At 42.8% G+C, this 20,756-nt stretch overlaps 1 protein-coding gene across 12 annotated transcripts in view; it reads left to right on the top strand.

The window, feature by feature from the left end:
- TMEM131L (transmembrane 131 like) overlaps window positions 1-20,756 on the top strand; it is a 173,869-nt gene that overhangs the window by 86,324 nt on the left and 66,789 nt on the right. For 10 of the 12 annotated variants that reach the window (XM_044930564.1, XM_044930569.1, XM_044930570.1 and 7 more), the window contains exons 4-7: window positions 2,632-2,700; window positions 7,542-7,665; window positions 8,659-8,775; window positions 9,633-9,743. In XM_044930564.1, coding sequence (XP_044786499.1) covers window positions 2,632-2,700; window positions 7,542-7,665; window positions 8,659-8,775; window positions 9,633-9,743 — 421 coding nt within the window. Of the gene's footprint in view, window positions 1-845; window positions 1,193-2,631; window positions 2,701-7,541; window positions 7,666-8,658; window positions 8,776-9,632; window positions 9,744-20,756 lie in introns of those variants that run through there. The other 2 variants (XM_044930567.1, XM_025268213.2) reach the window with 2 other exon arrangements.

Genomic DNA, 20,756 nt, shown 5'->3' on the forward strand with positions numbered 1-20,756 from the left:
TATTTCCACCCTTTTGCTTTAGGTTGGCCCTTAAATGTCTTACTTTCACTGGGTATGAAGAACTTCCTGATTGTGCGCTTTAGTGAACTCTGTTGTGATGTAAGACAGCCCAGGTTTCTGTTTCGCTTGTTCTATTCACAGGTAATCACTGCTGCTCCATTTGGGACTTCTAAATCCCAGGGTCAGCTCTGCCCCAAGCTCAGCTGGCCTCTGCATCTGTCGCCATTGCTTTTTCTGTTAGACGAGAGTCATCCTCTTGGTAACACGATCTCATAGGTATTGCGTTCTGTGCCAGGCATGACGCAAAGACATCATCCTTTCATTTTAACCTCCTGAAAGCTGTAAGCAGATCCTGTCGTCGTTTGCGTATTGCAGGTACTAAGTGACCAGTTCGTTCAGTACTAAACAGTGACGGCTCCAGAGCCTCTGCCTCTCCTGGCAGGCGAGACTACCGTGGCTCCTTGGGTAGGTCACAAGAACTTGGATAGACTTGAACTCTGTACAGGGTTCATGTTTCTGACCCAGACAGATCTGCATTGGAGTTTTGGCTCTTCCTCTTAGTAGCTATGTGATCTTGGGTGAATTACTTAAATCCTCCAAAGCTCGTCTTCATTCAGAAGTTGTGTGTGAAATCTTGACGATAAATTCGCCTTCAGTGTACAAGGCATGATGTAGACTGTCATTGACTCTTTTACTTTTTACTAATACATTAGCCTGACTTTTCTAAGGTAATTTTTGGCGTGTGAAGTGGCCTGTTCTCCTTTCTTTCTGGAACGCTGAGCCCTGGCCGCTCGGTCTGTAGGGGTGACTGGTGCCTCTGACGTTGGCAGCTCTTTGTGGCCATTGGCCTCCTGTGGCTTTTCAAAACATTTCTGGAGGCAGCTGGGTGTGTTTGTGGCCTGTTTTTGCAAGCACATCGTGGAGTTAGTCCTGGCCTTTTAGGGTTTGAGAACGCCCAGTAAATAGCATACCTCTTACCTGCCCGACATGGACACAAGGAAAGAAGTTGGCAGATGGGAGACTGAAGTGTCATCTTTATTATTAATAAAGATGATGCTGGATGTAGAATAAAGGAGATACACATAAGAGAACAGAGATGGGATTCTAAGGAGAGAGGATGGAGGAAGGGAAGCTTACTTGCAGTCAGAAAAGCGGAGGGAGGAGAGGCTGCAGTCGGGATTCTTCATGTGAGGTGAGGGTTTGGACGGGGTCTCCGGGCTCTGCGCTGTTGCGCCTTCGGGACAGTCGGGAGCCGGGCTGCTGCGGGTCACGGCAGTTCCGTGGGCCGGCAGGTGTGGAGCTCAAATGTCCACTCCTCCAGCCTCTGGATCGTGCTCGGTGCAGGGCTACTTGTGGGAGGAGAAAATGGAAAGATTGTTATTTGGGAAAACTTGTCTCTTTGAAAACAGCTATGTATGCTACATTTAGGAGCTTCTCTGAGTATTTTTGGAATACATGGATTTTAAGATCTTGTATGACTCTGAAGTAAGTTAGAGAAACACAAATATATGATATATGGGGTATCTTAAAAAAATGATACAAACGGACTTATAATATTTATGAAACAGAAGCAGACTCACAGAGCACAGTTATGGATACCAGAGGGGAAGGTTGTGGGCAGGGATAGATTGGGAGTTTGGGATTAACATGTACACACTGCTAGATTTAAAATGGATTAAAAAATTACTTAAAAAGTTACATGACAGTTAATAGTTTCTTGATACACATATATTTTATATTATATATGCTATATATTCATATGTAGTTTTTATATTTTATGTATTTATTCATATATATCGTTATGGCTTATTTTTAGTGTGTCTTTTGGGGTATATTAATTTCTGGTTTTTGATTCTGAAGGAAAATGAAATCATAATAATGATTGACAACTCCTGAAAATATGACATGTTGTGTGATATTTTATTTGATTTGTTAATCTTAAAGATACAGACTTGGTGATGGTTTCAGTCTGAAGGGGCAACCCTTTCTCCCAGTCCTTTTCCTGTTATAACTTGTATAATGAAAGTAGAGGGCAGAGCTCCTTCCCTCTCCAGCCCCCTACCCTCAACTCCCATCCCTGTGTTTTTTTGTTGATTTGGGGCTTGTGAAAATAGATATGTGTCTTGAGTTCATCCAGACATGAAGCCCATTCAGAATTAAATCTATCTCCATTTTTTATCTGAATGCTTATAAAAGCTGTGTATTAACCATAATCTAAGAGTATCTTGGGCTTCCCTGGTGGCTCAGTAGTATCAGTAGCATCCGCCTGCCAATGCAGCAGGAGACTGGTTGATTGGGAAGATCCCCTGGAGAAGGAAATGGCAACCCACTTCAGTATTCTTGCTGGAAAATTCCATGGACAGAGGAGCCTGGTGGGCTATAGTCTATGGAGTAGCAAGAGAGTCAGACACACGTTGGCGACTTAAATTTTTCCAGCTGTAGAATTATATTAGACTTCAAATAATTTAACTATTAACATTTTACCATTTAAGATCTAGCTCAAACTCATGTTTTAGGGAGTAAAATTATATCTCATGAGAGCTATCAGCCTAAGTATATAGCCTCTTAACTTGGCATTCAACAAAAGCATACAACAAACCAAAGTTAATCTGTGTTTTCTTTTCTTTTTAGCTTCTCAGACAAGCTATTTAGTGGAAAAGGCCTACATTTTCAGCCATCAGTTCTAGATTTTGGGGTTCAGTAAGTATTTTCTCCTTATAATTTTTAGCAATTTATTACTTACACTGTTTGCTTAGGATATTTTTTATATATGTATGATACTAAATATATTTTAAATAGATAATATCAAGAGATACCGTTCCTAGAACTTGTTGAAAGGAACTTTTCTGTGAAAAGGAGAGTATGAGCGTTGTTTTAGTCCTTTCTTTAGTTTTTAATAAATATGTGTTATAATTTAAGTCTGTGGTATTATATCTTTGTTTTTCTGAAACAAAGCAGGCTGTTTTTTAATAAAAAACTCTACATATCAATGGTTTCTGAATTTTTAAAATTAGGTTCACTTATTCACTTGTTTTTACTACTCCTTGTGCTTTGGGATTCAAAACTACATGCGTTAGTTATTGTGATTGGGGTTTTGGGAACAGGTGGGGAAAGCAGAGTGGAAGCTGTAATTCCTTACAGTACCTCTTGTTGAGAGCCATGAGATGAAGGGGGTGATCTGAGTGTCAGGTGAGGGACTGATTTGGAAACTCAGAAATTAAGGAAGAGGAGGATGAAGTTGTTCTCAGGAGGGAACTTCAGGACTCGTGCTGGTTGTAGTGAAGTTTAAGATGTGAAGTGTTCGACTCACTGGATGTAGAATTTTGCTGTACTGAATAGATTCAGTTTCATGTTAATAGAGTTTCAAGGTGGAAGTAAAAGAGTGTTTCAGGATTAAAAACTCTGCTTGTTTTAGCATCCTGCAACATCAGTTTTATGAAGAACTTTTTTGAGTTGCAAAAAAAGTTATGTGAATGAAATAACCGTGGTGCTGGAGAGCATCTGGGGTGAGTTAGTGGCGCTCACCTGGCCTGTCCTCCTTCTTTCGTCCGGTTTCCTTCTGATCGTCAGAAGATCAAAGCTGCAGTGAAGATTACTGAATTTTAAATTTAGAAGTACATTGTTGAACTTTTTAAGGAGAGTGTATAAAAGGAAGACACGATAAAAGTGCAAAGGGAACTTGCTGTATTTACAAGATTCTAGGCATCTGCTTTTTTGTTTTTGAATTTTTATATTTTTACTCTTAAGTAAAGAATGAGGTTTTTATAATAAAACCTCATCAGTTTCAATTTCCAAGAGATTATTGTACTTCTGTCAAAAGTAAGGTTAAGAGAACGCTTAATGCAGGACCTACTTGCGTATTATACATTGGTAGATATCATAAGAGGGATAGCAGTAAATACAGTTAGACTGTGATAGCAATTCCAGTTCATGGGACACTGGCTGTCTGTAGTATATTTACTCTGTCAATATAAAAATCCTGCAGTCGGTGCCCATGGATGGGTGTATGCATTGTCTGCATGTGTTACTTAGCGCTGCACATCAGTTTCTGGTTCTGATAGCTGTAAGTCATGTTGAAAAGAAATGTTTAAAGTTTTTGGTGTGAAAAGGTTAATAAGTTTTAGACTTGAATCACCTTTGGATGATTCAGTTTTGTTTATGTAGTAGTTTACAGTTCTAAAAGGCAATCTTATCTCTTGTGAGTTGGGTCTTATGTCAATCCTGGTAGGTAGTGGAGAAGAATTGATGCTTTTGAACTGTGGTGTTGGAGAAGACTCTTGAGAGTCCCTTGGACTGCAAGGAGATCCAACCAGTCCATTCTGAAGGAGATCAGCCCTGGGATTTCTTTGGAGGGAATGATGCTGAAGCTGAAACTCCAGTACTTTGGCCACCTCATGCGAAGAGTTGACTCATTGGAAAAGACTCTGATGCTGGGAGGGATTGGGGGCAGGAGGAGAAGGGGACGACAGAGGATGAGATGGCTGGATGGCATCACTGACTTGATGGACGTGAGTCTGAGTGAACTCCAGGAGTTGGTGATGGACAGGGAGGCCTGGCGTGCTGCGATTCATGGGGTCGCAAAGAGTCGGACACGACTGAACGACTGAACTGAACTGAACTGAACTGAGGATAGTGGAGATAGGTGTTATCTGAAAGAGAGAGAATTATTTCCAAATATCTCTATATTTGAGCATGTACTATAGATGCTCATATATTTGGGCTGAGAAATAATGCATTTTTCCCCAAGGTTGTTGGTTATTTCCCTAGAAGTGGCAGTAAACCTTGATTTCTAAGCCAGTATGCTCTCTGCTATTTTTCTCATAACTGAGATCTAGGATATGGTTATGGGAACATTATTTTTTGCTAAAGTTTAAAACAGTCATTCAGTGATAACAAAATACAGCCCCCAAAATTAGTCAGGTTTTATCTTACTTCTAATAAATGGCCCAGTTTATAGGCATTGCTGCTGCTGCTGCTAAGTTGCTTCAGTCGTGTCTGACTCTGTGCAACCCCATAGACGGCAGCCCACCAGGCTCCTCTGTCCATGGGACTGTCCAGGCAAGAACACTGGAGTGGGTTGCCATTTCCTCCTCCAATGCATGAAAGTGAAAAGTGAAAGTGAAGTCGCTCAGTCGGGTCTGACTCTTAGCGACCCCATGGACCGCAGCCTACCGGGCTCCTCCGTCCATGGGATTTTCCGGGCAAGAGTACTGGAGTGGGGTGCCATTGCCTTCTCCAATTATAGGCATTAGACACACTTTAACCAGCACGTTCTCCTCATTTCTTCTCTGCCCTAGGTCAAGTTTTGCTATTGTTTATTTTGACATTGACCTTGAGCAAACCTCATCCCTTCTCACAGCTCTAGTTTCTCTTCTCTCTAGGATACAGAATCAGGATCATGTTATTCTGTTACCCTCTGCCTGCTTCTTAGGGTTTATTTTAAGGGTTAATATTCTTCTGGTCCTGAAATTAAAAGTGCTAATCATTCATAAGAAATTTTAATCATTCTTTTGTAGTATTAAATTAATAGAGTATCTTCCAGTTGTCACTTGTGAAGGAAATTCTTATCCTCATGACACTTTTAAAAATAGAGTTTAAAAAAAAATAGGATAAAAATAGCACAGTGGTAACTAGGATTTGGCCAGCATTTTCTTTTAGGTCTGGTGAGGCTTCTGGGGGACATAGCTACTGGACTCTGCAACGTGGCAGTTTTGTGTTGCTCTGGGAGACATTTGTGTCTTTTGAAACTAAAAATCTTGTATTGCAACAATGTGAATGAGATAAGTATTAGTAACTTTGCTGATTGATTCATATTATTGACTGAAAAACCTAAAATCATGGAAGTTTTTACTTAATTTATTTGAGGAAAAAAAGGCAGCTATGAGCCCAGTACTCCTGAGCTAGGGCTTTCTGAGGTGACCTGCTATATATGATAGTATAGAAAATTTTTAGTTGTATTATTTAAGAACACTCTAAAAAAATCAAAGTTTTAATCACACTGATATGTATTTTATTTGTTACTGGTTGTTAAGGACTTTTAAAATACATATTGGACATATTAAGCCTTCTGTTAAGACTTGTGATGAAAAGTAGGAGGAAAAGTTGAAAGAAAAACTTCAAGGAATTGATGGCAAATACAGTATTTTGAAAACCCCATTGTTTGTAAGAGAAAGAGTATGCATTTAATTTTTCCTAAAGCATACATTTTTAATGTCAGAGAAATTGGAACGAAATCAGAGAAACACAAATATAGTGGAGATGATTTTTTGCTGAATTTAGAAATATAGTTTTATTTCTGGGCCATACTGATGAGAACTGTCTATTTGGGTCTCTGCCACTGAGGGTGTTAAAACTAGAGAGATGACTTCAGTGAAGTTTTTTCTGGCTATCTGTTTATCACAACACTTAACTAGAGTGAATTTGGTATTGGGTGGTAGGGATCAGAGTAAATTATTCCAGGAAACGTTGGAGGTAGCTCCAGGTAGGTGGGCCAGAAACCAGTCCCTTTCCTCTTGCAGTTCTTTGTGAGAGCCCGCCTTGTAGACAGAGATCCTTGCTGAAAAGATTTGGCATCAGGGTCTCCTGATTAGGGTATTTGCTGAAGAACAGAAACTCTTACTGTGAGGGTAATGGAAAGTTTTGAAAGTATATATAAAACTTTTGTGTGCATATTTTGGATGGAGGAGCCAAAGCTTTCATTAGAGTTTTTTGAAAGACTCATGATTTAAATGGATAAGAGCCAAAGCTAGAAAGTGCTGCAGAGTTTTCATTTTTCTCAGAAGAATGGTGTTTAATGATTAAGTTTCCTTTTATAAGACTTAATAAAGTCTCTTTGCTAGTTAAAATCCATTCCCTGCAAAAGTCTATTTAAATTTATTACTCAGTAAATGAACCCTAAGAAGATTGGATTTTTCTATGAGTACAGTTTCTTTTCTAAATGCATTTTCATTCAAATTAGAGACCCATGTCAGACAGGTACCTAGATCCCTCTAGGTGGTTTTTGCAAGCATTTAACAGCCTGTGCGTGCTAAGTCGCTTCAGTTGTGTCTGACTCTCTGCGACTTTGGACTGTAGCCGGCCAGGCTTCTCTGTGGGATTTTCCAAGCAAGCATACTGGAGTGGGTTGCTCTGCTCGCCTCCAGGGGAACTTCCTGACCCAGGGATCGAACCCCAGTCTCTTAAGTCTCCTGCATTGGAAGGCAGGTTTTTTACCACTAGCGCCACCTGGGAAGGCTGTTTAATGGCCTAGAGGGTTGAATTCTTCCAAAACAAAAATCAGTGGGGTGCTGCTGTGGGTTGGCATATAAAGCTCTTACAAAAGAAAGAATTTAAAAAGTTTTTTGGGCTCTTTGTGGATAGAATTAGCAATAGGATTATTCTATTAGCAATAGGATTGTTTTTAACTTTGTAATGAAGATCAACAGCTTTCTGTGTTAGAGTGTGTATATGTATGTATATGTGTATTGATGGGTGGGTGAATGGATAGATATTTTGTGTATAACCATACAATCCCTTGCATTTTCTTCTCCCCCCCCTCCTAGGTTCCTGGGACAGCCTGCAGCAAAGATTCTCTATGCTTATAACCCAAGCAGGGAGAGTGAGGTTGTAGTGAATTCCGTGTTCACGGCCGCGAGACACTTCCATGTGCCCCCTGTTCACTGCAGGGTGAGTGTGGACCAGCTCCTGGAAGCTGCGCTGTGGCAGGCTGCCAGCTTTTCTTGCTTTCTTTGGCCTGCAGTTTTTTTTACTTTCTGCTGCCTGTCTCTCCGTTTTCTGCTACCCAAGCTCTTTCCTTCTGTGTGTTTGCTTTAGCATTTATTTTTTCAGTTGTTCAGACTTCATAATTTTGTGGCTGTTGATACTCATGTGGAAGGAAAAGCATGTATATTCAGTATGACTTTTGCGTAGTTAAAGAAACTTAATATTGCTTGTCTCATGATGGCTACACATGCTGAAGCATGTAGTAACTATCAAGTGTATAGTGGTGATCTTTTTACCCGGCCAGCCTACTAGACTGTTTTCTTAGTACAGGACTAAGAGAGGGTGTGTGGTTCCTTGTGAAGCCCATTTGCATCAACACAGAGCTCCAAACCCTAGTCTTCCAGTAGTTTTAATTTTAGTAATTCAATTTACCTTTAATTTTTAATGAAAATCCAGGTTACTAGTAGAGTTTATTTTCCTTACTATGTCTATGTGATACCCGCTTCTTAAAAACAATACTGGGACTCAGGAAGTGGTGTAAGGGGGAGCCTGGTATCTTGTTCATCGCACTCTGTCCAGATGAGTGCCGTCCCTGGCTTTTATTAAGCAGCAGCGTGTTTGTACACTGGTGGTCCTGTTTACTTAAGTAGAAAAAGAACCGTGTAGATACTGGCCCTTGAACATGAGGATGAGGAAGAGGAGGGAAGAGGAAAGATGTGGGACACGTGACTCCAGCTGGTTGAGAGTGGTCTTGCCCTAAGTTCAGGGTGTTTCTGATATTTTCTGTTAGATTTTTGTTGATCTGTTTGGATGTTCTCAAGGATCCATGATATGTATAAATCAAGGGTGCAAGAATATGCCAATATCTGGAATTGTAAAAAAAAAAAAAAAATCTGTGAAAGATAATTTGTCAAAGAAGGGCCATTCCAAGTGGCTAATGAAGTGCCTTTCTTTCAGGTAATTCCAGCAATGGGGAAAACTTCCTTCAGAATTATTTTCTTACCCACTGAAGAAGGAAGCATTGAAAGTTCTTTATTTATTAATACCTCCTCACACGGAGTCCTCTCTTATCATGTAAGTAGCTTTTTCTTTTGGTCACATAATTTGGCTGCTGATTTAATGAGGGTGTTTGGATATTAAAGGAAAAAAAGCCTTTTGGAAATGTTGCCCCCTGGTTTGTGTCATTCGAATGTAAGGCTGCTTAGTTGGTGTTCAGCTCAGCAGCCTGCCTCCTTCCACTGGCACGGGCCGCCGTCCATCCTGCAGAGTGCAGGGCTGGAACGCACCTTGGATCTTGAGAGGTGATGGAACAAAACAGAGAAATGCGCTGCACAGTTTTCTAGTGTGAAATATAGTGGGGTTTCAAAGCTCACGCCCTCCACCTCAAGCAGTCCAGGGCTGGGGGCTGTGAGTGCTTCTGGAAATTTTGCCCCCTCCTCTGCTGGGCTCAGGATTGTTTCTGCTTGTTGGGCAAGGGTTGTGGGCTTGGAGGCCGGTCCTCAGGGGCTCCCTGTTCTAGCAAAGCCCGGGTAGGGGAGGTGGCGGGGGCGCGGGGCGAGGGACAGGAGCCTTTTTGTTCAGTATAACAGTCAGAAATCTTTATCTTAAGTGGTATCTGTGACATCTTTCATTTAAGTGCCAAGATCTAGCATTTTTGTGGCTAAGTCTAACTAAATTCCATTAAACTTTTGTCCCATATCAGAAAAGCTGTCTATTTCTGTAAAGATTTGCTACAGTGAGAAAGACTCAGCTTAAATACAGCAACTTTTGTTGCAATTTTTTAAGTAGACAAAGATAAGTGTAATAATTGGATAAATAGTCTTGAAGGCCAAGTTGAGGAACACAAATTTCCTTTGGAAAAGTATTTCAGTGTTGTGTCAAATGTGTTTTGAAACTCAGTATTTTTTTTTTTTTTTTTTCTTTTTCTGCAGGTATCTGGATTTGGTACTCGCATAATTTCTGCAAAAGGGTCTGCAGAGCAGCTTCCGAATGCTTACTTTCTGCTTCCACAGGTCCAGACTGTTCAGCTTTCTCAAACACAGGTGATTTTCATAGTACCTTTATTTTGAATGCTGGTAAACACCCAACTTTGTAGCCTCTACATTTTGGTGTCTGATGAAGAGGACAAACAGCCCTTTTTACATAGTCAGAATTGGGATTTTTAACGTGTTTTGCTTTTGGGAAAAATCCTGGTACAGAGGGAAATAACATACGTGTGTAAAGTGTCAGAGGAGTCCGTGTACTCCTTTGTAATGGCTGTGTAGTTCATGGTGCTGATGTTTCATAGTTTACTCAGTCCTGTTGGTCATCTGCAGTGGGTCCCGGTTTTCATTATGGTCATTAGCAGATGTACATATTTTACAGCTTTCTTTGTTTTTCTTTTGGCCTACCTGTTTTGTTGGGGTGTATTTTGTAAAAAGGATTCTGTAGTTAAAAGACCATGCACTGTTCTCTACAGCTTGTTAATCTTGCCAGAGTGCTCTTCAGGAAACCAGACCCTCCCTGGTCCCCACTAATGACATTCCTGCAGATATCTTCCCTCCCCACCTGCCTCCAGTCCTGCCTGGGTGTAGCTCACCAGAAAGAAAGGTTTCCCATGTCTTAGTAGGTATATGTAATGGTACCTTAAAATTCTTTTAATGTACATTTCATGAATAGCTTATAGGGTTGTCCATTTTTCCCTTTGATTATTTATATTTCTTTGTGTGGACAACTGTTGACATTCCAAAAGCTCTTGACTCAACATATTATGAATATAAGTTACTCCTTATATACTACTTACTACTACTCTCTTACTGCTACTACTGCTTGCTACTACACTGCCCTCTCTTCTGGTGAGTAAATACAGCCCACTGCCTGCACTTGTGTAGGTCTCTGTATCCAGGCTTTCCTTCACCATCTGCCTCACCGAGCCTCTGCTCTCGGCCAGGTAATGGTCTGGCACTTCTGTCTCAATGGAGTTCTCGTTCCAGTGGGGAGACAAAAAAACAAAAAAAATTTACTTGTAATGTCTGGGCAGTTTGCCACCAAATATGTTATTCTTAGGGATTTAAAATATTACTACTATTTTCATTTTTTAGAAAATGAAATAGCCCTTCCTCAGAACTGTAAGGAAGATTTAATTTGCAAATTTGGATTTGCTGGAAGTCCCCAAACCAGTGGACTGTACTGAAAAGTTTTAGGCCAGAAACTGCGCTGATCTGACCTGCGTTCTGTTAAGGGCTTGGGAGGCCTAGAGAAAGTTCAGTTTGCATGTGCTGACAGCGAGGGCTTTTCCTGTGAGCACTTTCGGCCTCATCTTGGGGCCGTCCTTTGGTGGCGGGAGACGGGGGAGCTGAGACGGGCCAGGTTTCTCTGCTGACTGCGAGTGAGAGCTCTGAATGCCTGGTGCCGTGCTAGTGCTGATAAAAGCATTAAAAGCAAGGCGGGTGTTCAGATTTCCTCAGTTAATGGAGTTGATTTAAGGATACATGGTATTAGGGACCTCGGAGAGAGGCCTTGGTTCAGTGAGAGCTTGCCTGTCATCCGCTGTGCCTGGCAGAGCCCGTCCTTGCTTTGACGCCCTCTGCCCTTCCCCACATCCGGGCCTTCCTCATCTGGGCATCACAGCCGCCCCTTCCCTGGTCCCCAGTGCCTGCTTGGGCCTTTCCAGTCCCCTTCCCGAGCGGCAGGGGCTGTGTCTGGGAAGCCTGGTGCTGTCCTCCCCGCCCGCGTGGGCCTCCCCCCGCCTCTGCTCTCACGGCCTCTCCCGCCGCTGGTCCTGCCGCGTGCCTAGACATCCCTCCCCGGCGTGCCCCCTCCTTTCTTACCTGAACGCTCCAGGGACCTTGCTGCCTCCCATTCTGTTTGGACCTTGGTCAGACTCCAGGACAGCTGTGTTCTTTCCCGTTAGGACTCATATCCCATGAGATGATTCCATACCCAGTCCCTCCTTCCCTCTGTGGAATTGAAGCCCCATGAAGACGGGGCCCCCTGACTTGGCTTTCTGCCTGTCCCCGGCCCAGCCTGAGCCTGCTCTCAGAGGGGCCCAGGAAGGCGCTGCAGGTTCCGCACCTCACGATCAGGAGCAGTGGCTGTTGCTCCCTGCCCTGCGGCCCAGCACAGCAGTGGCCTTTCTTGGTTTGTGTTTCTGCTCTAGCTGGTGTGAAACTTTTCTTTGTTTCTTTTTTCCCTTTTTGTTTATATTTAGTAGCTCATATTAAGATATAATTCACATCCCACAAAATTCAGCCACTTAAAGTGCCCCCCAATTCCTCACGGAATTGTGCAACCATCACCCCGATGTCACAATCCAATTTTAGAACGTTTTCGCTGCCTTAGTCCCTGGCAACCACTGCTGTGCTTTCTGTCTGTATAGATTTGTCTGTATTGGACATGTCGTGCAAGTGATTGTGTGGTCTTTTGTGACCAGCTTCTTTCATTTAGCAAAATGTTTTCAACTTTCATTCATGGCATCAATCTTTCCTTCCTTTTTATTGCCAAATACTATATTATTGTATAGACAGTTTGTTTAAACATTATCAATTGGTGGACATTTAATTCGTTTTCATTATTTTGGCTATTTTGAATAATGTTTCGGTGAACATTCACAGACAAGTTTGTGTGGACGTATGTCTTCTACTCCCTTGGTGTATATGTAGACGTAAACCTTTGCTGGCTTACATGATAATTCCGTGTCTAACATTTTGAGGAATCATCAGACTGTTTTCAGAGTGGTTCCGTTGTTTTATAATGTCACCACAATATACGAGGATTCCAGTTTCTCTGCAGCTTTGCCAAGGCTTGGTTTTTTTTTTTTTTTTTTTTACTGTTTTTTGTTTTGTTTTTTTTTATAGCTATCCTAGTGGGCGTGAAGTGGTATCTCATGTGGTTTTTATTTGCATTTCCTCAATGACTAATGATGTTGAGCATCTTTTCATGTGCTTTTTGGTGATGTGTATATCTTCTTTGGAGACATGTGTATTCAAATCCTTTGCCCGGTTTTAAATTGGGTTTTTGTTTTTATTGTTGAGTTGTAAGTGTTCTTCATATATTCTAGATATTGGACTTCCATCGGGGACACAATTTGTAAATATTTTCTTCTATTCTGTAGGTTGTCTTTTTATTTTTAATTTTTATGAACTCCAGTTTACTTATTTTTTATTTAGTTGTTTATGCTTTTAGTGTCATATCTAGGGAGGCTCAGGGTTTTGAAGATTTACTCCTATGTTTTCTTCGGAGAGTTTAAAGTTCATCTCTTCCAGTTAGGTCTGTGGCCCGTTTTGACTTCGTTTTAGTGTGGACCGTGAGCTTGGGTTCCGAGTTCATTCTCTTCACGTGCATTTCCAGTGGTCCAGTACCTCTGGTGAACAGACCGTTCTGCCCGCCTTGGGTTGTCTGGGTTCCTCCTTGCATCTGTCAGCTTCGACTCCATTCTCAGCAGTAGAGTCTCTCCTTCCTTTTCATCTGTACTGGGATCTGTGAGTTTAGTCAAGTCACTTTCTGAGGCTGCTCCATCAGTCAGCAGACAGTTGTTAGATACCACTCTCGAACGTTCCAGGAAATGTTAGAGCAGTGAACACAGCACAGTGACCCTGCTCTTGTGATGTGACAATGTAGAATACATTTCAAGAGTTTGTAGATAAAGCTCAGTTTTTTTGTTCTGATCTTCTGTTAGAGCCCAGTATTCAGAGATCTAAATATAAAAAAAATTCTCTTAAAAATCAGTTACTAAACTTCTTTCATTTTTATGGTGGTTCAGAAAAAGAAATTTTAGTCTTTTTTTAAGGCTTACTACGTACACCTGGAAACAAAAAGGCCTACAAAATTTAGACTTAAATAATTATGGCATTCCTCAGAAAAAGTCCTGATTACAATATTTTTGCATTTGAACCACAGACATAAAATGTCTTTGTATTGTTTTAAATGAATGGATGGTTGCCAGCTGTCCGTTCTCAGAAAGGAGTGTCTTTATTTTGATGTTGTTTCTGTCCCCTGTTCTTGTCTCCTTCCTTCCTGTTGTCCAGAACCCATCATCTGGGGTGGGTGCCTAGTTGGGGAAGTCATTTCTCTCAGAGGGCTAGGACTTGTGGGAGGGATTGCTCACGATTGCATCTTCTTCAGCATGGAGTGGGAAAGCGTATCTGGTGGAAAGAAGCTAAAGAGCAAGGTTTAGGCAGAAAGGAATATGTCCTGGATCTTTTAGATAGGGTCTTTGCTCACACTTAAACTTGCTTCCTAAGGCAGCAGCTAGAAGTTTCTGCAGTCAGAACACGTCGGCTCGCTTTTCCTCGTAGCTTACCGCTCGCTGCCTCACTTGGAGGGACTGGCGGTACTTGGTCGTATCTGCCAAGCTTCTAAAAGATGTGGTCAGCTATTGCAAAATCAAGTTTACATCATGCTACTTTAAAAATCATGGATTCATTTGACTTTTAAAATGAACATTACTTTCCGTCTGTGCTGGGTCTTTGCTGCCTCACTCGGGCTTTCTCTGGTTGCAGTGAGGAGGGGATGCTGTCTGTTTGGCACGCGGGCGTCTCATTTTTGTGGCCTCTCTGCTTGGGGAACGTGGGCGCTAGGTGCATGGGCTTCAGGAGTCTCATCACCTGGGCCCAGCCGTTGTGGTGAGCAGGCTTAGTCGCCCCAAGGCATGTGGAATCTTCCCGGATCAGGGATCAAACTCGTGACAAACTCGTGTCCCCAGGCCGATTCTTATACACTGGACAACCAGGGAAATTTAAAAAAAAAAAAAAAAGGATTTATTTTACAGATTAAAACTGGAGGAAAAATTAACTACATCCTTGAAAGCAGAAGCTGATCTTCCTCAGTCTGCTTCCAGGCCTGAAAGCTGAGCTTTCCAGTGAGCTTTCCACTGAGTCCACTTTATCTTGCTGGATTGTAAAATGAGCATTTGTAAAACCCCAGGACAGAGCCCAACCTCAGCTCACAGAGTATAATTAAGTACCCTGAAAAGGGTTTTGTTTCATATTCCGTCCTCCTTTCTTAAAAGAGCGTGCATTTAGGGAAAATGGTCAAATAAAATACGTCCATATGATCTTATTTGAATGTTGGGCTTTAAGCCAGCTTTTCCATCCTCTTTCATCAAGAGGCTCTTTAGTTCTTTGCTTTCTGCCATAAAGGTGGTGTCATCTGCATATCTAAGGTTATTGATATTTTTCTCAGCAATCTCGATTCCAGCTTGTGCTTCATGCAGCCCAGCATTTTGCATGATGTCCTCTGTATATAAGTTAAATAAGCAGGGTGACAGTATACAGTTGACGTACTTCTGTCGCAATTTGGAGCTACTCTGTTGTTCCATGCCTAGTTCTAACTGTTACCTCTTGAGGTGCGTACAGATTTCTCAGGAGGCAGGTAAGGTGGTCTGGTCCCATCACTTCACGGCAAATAGATGGGGAAACAGTGGAAACAGTGATTGACTTTATTTTCTTGGACTCCAAAATCACTGCAGATGGTGACTGCAATCATGAAATTAAAAGATGCTTGCCCTTTGGAAGAAAAGCTAGACCAACCTAGACAGCATATTAAGAAGCAGAGACATTACTTTGCCAACAAAGGTCTGTCTAGTCAAAGCTATAGTTTTTCCAGTAGTCATGTATGGATGTGAGAGTTGGACCATAAAGGAAGCTGAGCGCCAAAGAATTGATGCTTTTGAACTGTGGTGTTCAAAAAAGGTGTTGGAGAAGACTCTTTTGAGAGTCCTTTGGACTGCAAGGAGATACAACCAGTCCATCCTAAAGGAAATCAGTCCTGAATATTCATTGGAAGGACTGATGCTGAAGCTGAAACTCCAATACTTTGGCCACCTGATGCGAAGAGCTGACTCATTGAAAAAGACCCTGATGCTGGGACAGATTGAAGGCAGGAGGAGAAGGGGATGACAGAGGATGAGATGGTTGGATGGCATCACCCACTTGAGGGACGTGAGTTTGATCAAGCTCCAGGAGTTGGTGATAGACGGAGAGGCCTGGCATGCTGCAGTCCATGGAGTGGCAAACACTTGGACACAACAACTGAGCAACTGAACTGATGATCTTATTTCTTTGAATGGGGGGAAAATAGTGTGAATATGTATAATGTCATGTAGATTATAATTGGTTCTGCCCTGTTAATATGAATCCTGAGTTTAAGATCTGTTTATTTTCTGGAATAACAAAAAAAAATGTGTTCATCCTGTGGAATAAACTAGGGTGCCCATGAAAAATTGTTAGGTTATCTAATTTTTTCTTGTAGTATTGAGCTCATTCTGGCCCTTTTTGTGTGTGTCCATTCATATCTGACTTTTGCATTTTTCCTGCTCAGTCAAATTGGATTAAATTGCTCACTCTCTAATGCTGAAGCCAAGAGTGTTTGTGTGATCGGTCTTCTGTCTAAATTGGTGCTGGCCGGGAGTTCTCTAGCAGTGGCTGAGTTCAGGGCACAGGAGGGTGCACATTGCAGCTCTCTGGGGGAAGAAAGGCGGCCGACACAGGGAGCTGAGTTTCCTTTTCCTTTGGTCCTCCTCTTTTATTTGTTTTGACCTTTATTGAGCGAGCATTCCTGGTGGACAAGGTGTCACTGTGAGTGGGTTTAAGTGAGATTCCCAGGCCGCTCCGCTTCATTGCAGTCTTGTCCGCGTTTGGCACCTGGATCATTCCGCGGTCAGGCTTTCCTGCCTCCAGTGCACCCACCACACAGGCTGGTGATGCCTCCTTAAACAGAGCTCTTCTCCCTGCTCACTGCATCGCTGGGTCCCCGTTGTTTGCAGGACCCAGCACAAGCATCCTGGCTTGGCATCTGGGGCCCTTCATCCCCCAGGTCCAGCGTCTTCTCCATCCTCAGAGATACCCCTGCTTTTCTCAGCTTTGGCCTCACAAACCGCTCTTGCTTGCAGGCCTTGTCATCCCTCTCTCCAGGCAGTCTCCCCATTCACAAGCTTTTTTCCCATTCTGACTCCAGTTATCCTTCTATTTCCATCCTTTGAGACCCAGTTCAGCCACCCCTTCCTTGTCAGATCCCCGGGCTAATGTCTGCTCTGGTCCCTCGACATGTGGTTCAAGCCTGCTTCAACATTGAGGTTCCTGGGCTGCCTCCTTCCCCTGCTCTACCACGAGGCTCTCTGGGCCCAGGCCTGTCTCTCCTTCGTTTTTGTAATCTCAGCATCAGCTCAGCGGTTAGTACATTGAAGGCAGCCCCCAGAGTTTTTAATAGGTAGATGAGTCAGTGGGCATCCGAGTTAAGAGCCCCAAATAGCACATCACCTCGACATAATATCTAAGATTTGTTAAGTTCACCTTTTCACCACATCAACCAGATGACCTTCTACAGATTTACTACCAGGGCAGGTGGTATTAAAATTCTTATTTTAGAAACTGTAGAATGGTCTTAGAGTTTAGGTTACTTGGTGGAGGTTGAGGACACAGCTAGGATTGGCAGTCCCGGCTGAGTTCGCTTTCAATTTTTCCCCAGGTAATGATTTTCATATTGTTGACTTCGTAATTGATATTCCAGGAAAGATAAATGCGGATAAAATTTTTTTTGCAGCATTTGTATAATGGCAAAAACAGTAGAAACAGCTTAAAGGCTCAAACGTGGGGAAAGGGTGTGATAAATTTACGTGTGTCAGCATAGTGCAATATTGTCGTTGTTCCAAATTACAGTTATAATGCTGTGTAGAGATGTCTGCCAGCAAATGGTAGACTATAAGCTAGACTGCATTCTGTGATTATAACTAGAAAGTATATAGTGGGATGTAACATGTAAATAGAGTTGTGTTAGGCTCACGAAAAAGCAGGAAGTTCTGTTTTTATTCATTTAGTTTTTGGCTGTGCCATGCGGCGTGTGGGATCTTGGTTCCCGGACCACGGATTACACTTGTGCCCCTGCAGTCAAAGCACAGAGTCTGAACCACTGGACCACCAGGAGAGTCCCAAGAAGTTCTGTTTTTTTTACCATTTTTCTTTAGTGTTGTTTTGGATCCAAGCCATTGAGATTTGAGAAACATTTCAGTGATTTATTTGGGCAAAAAAGAATTTAAAATTAGCATTCTCTTAGAATCTGGCATATAAGGCCCCTATAACAATGACGTTGTCTCAGAGTTAAATAATTATTATTGGAATCACTGTAAAATAATACTTATTGTTAAAGATGGAATTATTAGGCAGTATGGGAAACAGAGAGGCTTCAAAGGGAAACCAATGACACACAGTTCCCACCGAGTAAAAGTGCTTTTTCTTTATATGTGTGTCCTAAGATGGTATCATAGTATTGAATTCTCTCAAAGGGAGATTGTGATGATGATAAATTACAACGTAATTTTAAGAAAGCGCAGGAAACCAGAGGAGTGAAACCTTAGAGCTGGGCACCAGGGCCTCAGCACAGGGAGCAAGGGGCACGTGTCCTCACCTCCTTGCTGAGCTCTCCTGTGTGAGTGGTGGGAGCCGTCCTCCCTGGCACAGCGTCCTGTTACTAGATTGTGTAAAGCGGAGATTATTTCTGGAGCTTCTGGGTGGTATCTAATGTACCTCGGCCCTGGCGTTCCTGCCCGTTTAAGCCTGGCGCAGGCTGGCTTGGGCGCGCTGCCAGGCCCGGGCCTGGCCCACCCCCCCGCCCCCCCGGCAGGACAGGTGTGGGCTGGGCCGCGGGGCCAGGCTGGGGGGGCGCCCCAAGTGCTGTCCTGCGCCTCGCCGCCGCCGCCGCCCCGAGGTGCTGATCCCTGTCAAGTGAGGGTGGCCGTGCGCAAGGGAAGCTGTAAACTCTGCTGGGAGGAAGGCTCCAGCCTTAGTTTGACGGAGAAGTGGAAAGGGGCGGGTTTGTCACTCACCAGTTGCAAAGGTCTGAACGAGGATCTGGAGCTGGAAAATAAAAACAGGGAAAGGTTAAAGGGCTCAGTAGCTGCCGTGTTTTCCTGAGATCTTACATAATTAAATGAAATACACAGCTTTTCTGTGTGTGATAGTTAAGAATTCCTAACAGTCTGGGTAGAATCATAATGTTTTTAATGACACTAATTTGCCTGATAAAAGTTATCTTTTTTTTTTAACATAAGAACATTAGGCTGTCCAAGTCTGGAGAGTTATTACTGTATGTTAGGAAAATATATTGCATTACCTACCTATCTCAGAATACAGCTTTTAAAGCAAAGAAACTGCTTTATTAAAAAAAATTTTTTTTTCATTGGAGCCTCCAGTGAAAATGATTCAGTGGGATGGGAGTTTGGAAGAGATAGAGGATTGGCAAGTAGCAGCCAGGAGGGATCCTGGTGGAGCCCAGGAAGATCTCCAGAGGTGTGGGTGTGGTATAACCCCGACCCCAGCCAGGGGCGTTCTTCCCCCCAGCCCCACCCGTCAGCCCCTGCAGCTCTGAAGTCTCTGTTGTCTCGGCAGAGCACAACAGCATTCTAGAACAGTTTCCTGGTCCCTCTATTAACTCAGCATTTGCTTGGTCCCTTTTTTGCCTCCTGGGAAAATTGATTAGCTCCTTACTGAAAAACGTGCGAGACCCCGGTCGTAGCAAGAATAATGTGCTGGAAGGTTTTTGGCGTGTGTTTTCCTTCACCAAGATTATGAGCACTGTAGGAGCAGCACTCGTGTTCTATCACCTGGCACAGAGCCTCAGCCTCATCAGATAACGTGTAGTAAATAAATGCTTGAGGATTGAATTGTTTTTGTTCAGTCGTGAACTGCAGTGTGCCAGGCCTCCCTAAGGACTGAATAAATCACCTTAAAAAGCAAGAAGGTACAATTTCAGCTATTGACAAAGTTATGAAAGGAGTCTTTTTTTAATTAGTTAGCTACTTTCCTTTGGGCTGTGCTGGGTCTTCGTCGCTGCGCGCAGGCTGCTCTTCGGTTGCGGCCAGTGGGCTGCTTGTGGTGCTGGCTTCTCTTGTTGCCGAGCGTGTACTCCAGAGCACTGGCTCGGTAGTTGTGGTACGCAGGCTTAGCTGCCCTGAGGCACGCAGGGTCTTCCTGGACCACGGATTGAGCCTGTGTCCCTGCGTTGGCAGGCAGACGCTTTAGTACTGCGTCACCAGGGAGATTCATGAATCTTTTTTGTTGTCCTGCCAGCATTAACTGTGTTCGAATATTCTAGAAGCTTTTGTTAGAGAAGATTTGAACATGTCTAATAAACAGCACTTTTCCCCTTGAGTTCTGACTGGTGGATAAGAATCAGAAGCTGGAATACTAAAATGCCTCCTTTATATTACTGATAAGCTGCGTTCTCCTGTGTCCGCTGACAATTTTGAGTCAGAGGTGCTAACTCCCTGTCCCCAAGGGTAGACCTTGGTGTGGCCCATTGGAAGGGACTTTTTTTAAAAGTTGAGGAAAGGTTGATGTGTAGTGTTATGTAAGTTACAAGTGTACACTAAACATAGGGATTCACAGTTTTAAAGATTACACTTCATTTCTAGTTGTAAAATAGTGCCTATATTTGCTGCGTTGTACAGTGTACCCTTGTGCCTTAGTTTATGTGACAGAATGGTTTATCTCTCTCAATCTCCTCCCTCTGTCTTACCCCACCCTCCTTCCGTCTCCCCACTGGTAACCACTGGTTTGATCTTTATGTCTGTGAGTCTGCTGCTTTTTTGTCTGATTCACAACTTAGTTGTAGTTTTTAGATTCTACATGTACGTGATGCCATACCATATTTGTCTGACTTACTCCACTTAGCATAATAATCTCTAAGTCCATCCACGTTGTTGCAAATGGCAAAATCTCATTCTTTTCCATGGCTGAGTAGTATTCCATTGTATATATATATTCCACCTTTATCCATTTATCTGTCGTTGCTTCCATATCTTGACAGTTGTAAATAATGCTGCTAGGAACATTGGGATGCATGTATCTTTTTAAATGAGTGTTTTTGTATTCTTTAGATGTATACCCAGGTGTGGAATTGCTGGATCGTATGGTAATTCTATTTTTCGTTCTTTGAGAAACCTCCAGACTGTTTTCCATGCTGTGTGTGATAGTCACTCAGTTGTGTCTGATGCTTTGCAACCCCATGGACTGTGGCCTACAAGGCTTTTTTGTCCGTGGAGATTCTCCAGGCTAGAATACTGGAGTGGTTTCCTGTGCCCT

Source organism: Bubalus bubalis, chromosome 17, assembly GCF_019923935.1.
Source record: "Bubalus bubalis isolate 160015118507 breed Murrah chromosome 17, NDDB_SH_1, whole genome shotgun sequence".
In the NCBI taxonomy this organism is placed as follows: Eukaryota; Metazoa; Chordata; class Mammalia; order Artiodactyla; family Bovidae; genus Bubalus; species Bubalus bubalis.